This window comes from Nematolebias whitei, chromosome 16, assembly GCF_014905685.2.
Source record: "Nematolebias whitei isolate Nwh7 chromosome 16, NemWhi1, whole genome shotgun sequence".
Lineage (NCBI taxonomy): Eukaryota > Metazoa > Chordata > Actinopteri > Cyprinodontiformes > Rivulidae > Nematolebias > Nematolebias whitei.
In genome coordinates this window covers 6680567-6687246 of record NC_056513.1, presented here as the reverse complement: position 1 = coordinate 6687246, position 6680 = coordinate 6680567, and the positions used below count along the sequence as shown (strand labels likewise).

Below are 6680 nucleotides of genomic sequence, written 5' to 3'. Positions count from 1 at the left end.
TTCTAGTGTCCATCTGTATTTCTGTGTCCTACAACTTCAAACTGTGGCAAACTGACTGTGTTTTCTAGTGTCCATCTGTATTTCTGTGTCCTACAACTTCAAACTGTGGCAAGCTGACTGTGTGAGATCTGTTCTCAAAACTTTGCCATTAACTAATTAAATCTAGAGAACCGTCTGAACCACTGGAAGAATTTTTAACTAATGTTGCAGCGGGAGCCGATGCGAGCCCTGAGCTACTGCAGCTAGCTGTTGCTAGCTGTGGGCCTCAGGGCTCATCTCGGACCCCAGGTCCGCCTCCAGCTCACGCTGCCCCCTCGGCTCGGACCTCTCTCAGAAGTGGCAACTCACACCATCAATACATCAAGGAAACGTTAATTAAGTTTTACTAATTGTATTAAATCAAGGCAGGAGAAGGTTACAGTTTACAGCGCTGGCCTGTCTGATTCATGACGTGGGATCCTGGACCAGAAGGGCCGGATGTCACATGGCATTACAAATATTTAGAGCCTAGACTCCTCCTTTGCAGAGGGGGAGCACAGCCTATGGATAAGGGGCTGGACGGCTAAGTGTGATCTCAATGGATCTTATGTGGTTTAACGTGTCAGGAAAAATGATACGGTGCATAAAAAGCCTTTCTACGTGATGCAGCGGGCCGATAAAGAAAAAATAAAAACTCTATTCCTTGACAGATACTGAATCCCTGGGAGACTCTTTTTAGAGTTGCTGGCCTCGTTTAAACCAGTCAGAACCGGGTCATAATTTCATTATAATCTGTCGCTGAGCAGATTAAAAACCCAGGGTCAGTCTAGATAAAAAAAATACTAAAACTAAACTTTCAGAAAGTAATCAGACACACTTTTGGAGCCATCCCAATTCAAGTTAGCCACCACCACCAACAGATCAATGAAATTTCAAAGAGCTACAACTAAGTCCAATTTCCAGGTATTGAGCTAAACTTTGGAGTGGTAGTAGCTGAGGCTAACTCACAACATGTACTCTAAATGCTATATGTTGCACAACATTGCTTGAAACTTTTGGCACTTATCCACTGTTGGCATCAACCATAAAACTGTCTGAAACTTGATCTGCAATATTTACTCCTTCAACTCATGCTAATTAATTTAATTTAATTCTGTGCTTTTAATAAAATTCTGCACTTCCTGTTTGATGCAGGGGACTTCATCACACGACTTTACTCCTCAATGGAGAACTGTGAAGTCGATCCTCGTAAATGCCCCGCCGCTGAGCTGACGAGCAACCAGCAGCATCTGAGTGAAACCTGCGAGGAGGTCGTGCAGAAGATCGTTGAGCTCCACGGGTAAAGAACCAAGACTTATCATCAAGAAGGAAACCAAAGCCAAACAAAAACCTGAATATTGACTCTGCTGTCCAGACCTTTTCCAGAAGAACTCAACAAGATCTTCTCCAGCTGGGTGGAGCTGTGTGAAGACCAGGGCAGAGCAGAAATTGGCCATCGGCTCATCTCTGCTTCCCTCTTTCTTCGCTTCTTGTGCCCTGCCGTGCTCAGTCCTTCCCTGTTCGGCTTGATGCAACCTTATCCCGAGCCGAACACGCTCCGGGCCCTTACCCTAACCGCCAAAGTCATCCAGAATCTGGCTAACTTCACCCTGTATGTAGATTTGTATTAGTATCAGCTCTTTTTGTTGCATTTTTTACCTCTGCAAAACATAAAAAGGTCAGTTTTTATTAAATAAATTATGAGTGAATTAAATGTTTTGTTCTGATTTAGGTTTGGAGAGAAGGAAGAATACATGCTGTTTATGAACGAGTTCCTGCAGCAGCACTGGGATGGAATGAGGTCTTTTCTGCAAACCGTGTCCAATCAGGACACAGAGATCCCAATGACGTCATTTGACGGATACGTGGACTTACCGCTGCGTTTAGCTGTGCTGCACGGTCTGCTGGTGGACATTATTTACAAGAAAGACCAGGTGGGGCGGAGATGACTTCAGTTCCCTTTTGAGTTAAAAATGCAGGTCAAAACTAACTTTCTCTCTTCTGCAGGAAACGATAAACAAGCTGCACCCGCTGCCCTCCATCCTCAACCAGATTACAGAAGCGCTCGGCCCTGAAGTCCCTCAGATCATCATAAACAGGTGTGCCTAATGGACACCTGGATTATGATGTTTTGTAATTGTTGTTAAACTTGTAGCCTTTTCTTTGCAGCCAAACAGAACAAACCAAGCCGATCTACGTTCCTCCCAAAGACCTGGGAAAGTACAGTCCTCTTCAGTCCTCCATGCAGAAGCTACCTGTGGACTCCAGAGGCCTTCGAGACAGGTGTGTCTACTAAAGACTGATCGTTTAATCTTATTAAGCTTTAAACACTAAAGCAGCAACATTAGCAACATTTTTTTCGTAATTTTACATTTTAACTACTGATTTAGCTACTAGTAGCTAAAGTTACTGATTCATTCATTTGAGCATTTACCTAAGTTTTACTATCTTTACCTCTTAGCTACAATTTGCTAACGATTACTTATAGATGTGGTTTTGCTTCATTTAGCTTTTAGATTTTGTGTTGCTAATGTTAGCTTTCAGTGATTGTTTTGCTAATTTTAACATTTAGCTATGGTTTTGCTACATTTAGGATTTAGCTACTGCTTTTTTAATGTTAGCACTTAGCTACATTTAGCTATCTTTAACTTTAACTTGCAGCTGTGGCTTTGCGGCATTTAGCTTTTAGATCCCGTTTTGCTCATTTTAGCTTGTAGCAGCAGTTGCTAATTTTGGCTTTTACTGATGACGGTTGAATTTAGGTTTTAAATAAGTTTTTCCTGATTTGAGCTTTTAGCTAGTTTTGATGTGTGCCTTGTTTTAATCTAACATTTAGCTATTCTATTTAGTTTATTCTAAACTATTTTAAAATCTGTTTGTTCTTGTCTTGATTCATCTGAACCTTCTCCCTGATGGTAACAGTTCAAACAGATCATGTCCAGGGTGAGACGTGTCCTTTAAGATGTTGTGGACTTTTCCTATGCAGTGGGAACTGTGTAGATCTTCCAGTGAGGGAAGAGGGCAGCCCACAATCTTCTGGCCTGTGTTGATAACTCTTTGGAGCGCTTTCCTCTGAGCCACCGTGCAGCTAAGATGCCACACAGTGATGAAGTATGTTAAGAAGCTCTCTGTGGAGCTTCTGTAGAAAGACACCAGCAGTCTCTGGGTGATGTTGTTCCACCTGAGCACTCTCAGGAAGTTCAGTCTCTGCTGGGCCTTTTTCAGCAACGCAGAGGTGTTCACGCTCAAGGTCAGATTCCCCTCAATATTGACTCCCAGGAAATGGTAGTCAGCTACTCGCTCCACACTGTTTCCGCTTATAATCAGACTTTTTTTTTTCCTGAAGTTGATGATCAGCTCCTTAGTCGTTGAGGTGTTGAGGAGCAGTTTGCTCCCTCTGCACCAAGCAGTCAGTTGTTCCACCTCGTCCCTGTAGGTGGACTCCCCCCCCCCCACTGATGAGCCCCATCACTGTGGTGTTGTCCGCAAATATGACAAAAGTATTGCTGTGGTGTGGGGTGCAGTCATTTGTGTAGAGGGCACAGATCAGGGTGCTCAGCACACAGCCCTGTGGAACTCCCGTGCTGAGGCTGAGGGCCATGGATGTGTGACGGCCCATTCGAACCCTCTGACTGCGGTCGAACAGGAAACGATTTACCCATGTGGTAAATTTTATTCGGCTGTTAATTTTTCAGTTAATGTCACCGTTTTTGATTCTCTACTCTCTTTAGCTTGGAAAGAACATACAAAACATACATCTGAACATGTGGCTGGTGGAGATTAATTTAATACTAAAAATATTAATTTCCCATTGACAATTAGATTTTTGTGAAACGAGTGAAAACAACTCAGCCCTCTCTGGAGACGTCTCCTCAGTTCAGGATGAGTTTGGTCTTTTACTGTGAACAAAGTCTGATGATCCGGTCCTGTTCCAGTGACGGCAGGGCTCGTCGGAGCATGAGAAAGGGGAAGCCTCTCGCCAGAACCCAGAGCGCTCCACACAGACCGCCTGCTCACGCCAAACAAGTCCTGAAGAGGCAGAAGAGTTCTGAAGCTATGCCGACCACCGACCTCGAGCAGGAGGCGCAGGAGTTGCAGGAGGGAGAGGTCAACCAGCCGATCATCACCCGCCCGAATAACGTGAGTATAAACAAGAGCCATCAGGCCAAGGCAGAAAATAATGGGACCTTTTTATTTTTATTTCCTTGGTTTGGTGGAGGATCTTAAAGTCGTCCATCTTGTTTCTTCAGAGCATCAGCGTCAAGCGTCCACCTGCACCGGTCCCATGGATCATTGTGAACCCCAACAGGGAGTCGTGCGAGATGAAGACAGAGAATGAGCAGTTCAACTTGTTGGACAAAGTATGTTCAATCAGCTGGTAACAGAAAAAAAAAAAGACTGTTCTGCCCAGTAAGTCCAGTATCCGGTTCTGATAAACCCTGTACTTCCCGCCCAGCACGCTCAGGAGCTGTCCGAGCTCCGGCTAGGGATCGAGCAGGTGACGGAGCGGGAGCTGGACATGGCCAAGCGCCTGGAGGACTTCATCATCCAGAGTCAGGATCAAAATTCAATGCTGCAAGCTGAAGTCAACGAGCTTCGAAACGCGCTGGCTGTGCGAGAGGAGCAGCTCGCCAGCGCCACCTTCAGGTAACGACCTGAAGCTTTTTCTGTCTATTTTTTGAGTTTGAATCCGAACTTCTTTCAGCTTCTGTTCAGGGAGGCTTGTTGTGCTGATGTTTCATGAGCGCCTCCTCTCTGTTTGCTGCAGGCTGGGTGTGATTGAGGAAGAAAGGGAGGAAGACGAGAGGAAGCTCAGTGTTGCCCTCGCAGCAGCAGAGAGAGTCAATGTGCTGGTAAGAAACAGCCACTTTAAATCAGTTGTGAATTAAGTTTTGGTCACATATTGACACCAAGGGATGCAACGATTGATTGTAGGATTATGAAAACGTGAACATGTTTGTGTTGCTCAACAAAACCTTTGCGGTTGCAAAATCTGGCCATTATCAGGCCAAGTCAGGTAAATAAAACTAAATCAGCAGGGAACGACATCTGCAATGAGCCCGGAGAAGCAACTGTTGCTGCTCATCAATCTGGGAAGGGTCAAAGGTCATCTCCAAGCTCTCTCTAGAGTCCATCATTTTACAAATAAAAAGATTATTCACAAGTAAAAAAAAGTTTAGAGTAGCTGCCACTCTTCTCAGGAGTGGACTTTGCAACAAATTTACCCCAAAGGTCAGACTGTGCAATGCTCAGAGGAATGAGCTCCATTTCAGACTCTACAGGCCAGCAAGGTCAAGGGTCACGGCTGGAAAATTAGAAAAAAAAAACACTGAAAAAGCATGGCTTGTTTGGAAGAGAACAAATCATCAACTTTGTCAAGACAGCATCACTTAGGTTTGTAAAGTTTCATCTGAAGGAACCGCAAGACTTCTGGAGTAAAACCTGACAAAGAGGAGACGTTTACCCAGAACGCACTGCAGCAAACAGCTCCTCCCTGCTGTCAGCATGGTGGTGGAGGGCTTTTGGTTTTGGCTCCGGTCAGTCACTGAGTGGACCAAGAACTCCTCTGTGGACCAAAGGATTCTGGAGTCAAACCGCTGAAGCTTGGACCAAACTATGATCCAGAACACAGCAGCAAATCTACAACAGGACGGGACAGAACAGAACCGAAGTGCTGCAACGATCCAATCAAAGCCCAGAGATTTGAGGCTCGAGTTTAGTTGTGTGAATGCTGTCAGATTGATTTTAAATAAAATACTTAACCATTAATGTATCACATTTGTTTTAACAGACCGTGACATTTGGTTTTTGTAACTTTACATCTTATTCAACTTCATCTACAAGTACAGAATTTATTCCCGACAAAAATAAATTTCAATTTATACTAAACTTTTTTTTTTTAATTATTGCTTCAGCAAATTTTGTTTATTTTTAGTCTTTTTATGCTACTGTTTTAGCTAGCTGTGCCACTTCTAACTTTTAGGTACTACAGTATACTGCTACTTTTCAGCTTTTAGTTACTATTTTGCTACTTGTAGTTTTAAGCAAACATTTGGCTACTTTTTAGCTTTTAGTTACTATTTTGCAACTTGTAGTTTTAAGCAAACATTTGGCTACTTTTAGCTTTTAGTTACTATTTTGCTACTTGTAGTTTTAAGCAAACATTTGGCTACTTGTAGTTTTTAGTTACTATTTTGCTACTTGTAGTTTTAAGCAAATGTTTGGCTACTTTCAGCTTTTAGTCATAGTTTTGCTGCTTTTAACTACCATTTTGTTGCTATATGTTTTATTTAGCTATTTTTTTAACCTTTGATCTATTGTTCTGCACATTTTTGCTTTTAGCTTTGGTTTGTTGACTTTAGCTGTGGTTTTGATAATTTTAGCACTTAACCCGTTATTTGCTCATTTTAATTTTCATTACGGTTTTGCAAACTTGACTATTGCCGTTTTGTGCATTTTAGCTTTTAGCTAGATTGTTTTGCTACGTGTAGTTTTAAGCAAATGTTTAGCTACTTTTAGATTTTAGTTACTATTTTGCTACTTGTTTGAAGCAAATGTTTGGCTACTTTTAGCTTTTACTTACTATTTTGCTACTTGTTTGAAGCAAATGTTTGGCTACTTTTAGCTTTTAGTTACTATTTTGCTACGTTTGAAGCAAACGT

General features: G+C 42.6%; 1 protein-coding gene across 1 annotated transcript in view; it reads left to right on the top strand.

Moving 5' to 3' along the window:
* rasal3 (RAS protein activator like 3) overlaps positions 1-6680 on the top strand; it is a 16363-nt gene that overhangs the window by 8927 nt on the left and 756 nt on the right. Inside the window, exons 8-16 of the mRNA XM_037690455.1 lie at positions 1174-1318; positions 1394-1630; positions 1751-1952; positions 2026-2117; positions 2188-2301; positions 3954-4158; positions 4269-4379; positions 4475-4665; positions 4787-4871. Coding sequence (XP_037546383.1) covers positions 1174-1318; positions 1394-1630; positions 1751-1952; positions 2026-2117; positions 2188-2301; positions 3954-4158; positions 4269-4379; positions 4475-4665; positions 4787-4871 — 1382 coding nt within the window. The remainder of the gene's footprint in view (positions 1-1173; positions 1319-1393; positions 1631-1750; positions 1953-2025; positions 2118-2187; positions 2302-3953; positions 4159-4268; positions 4380-4474; positions 4666-4786; positions 4872-6680) is intronic.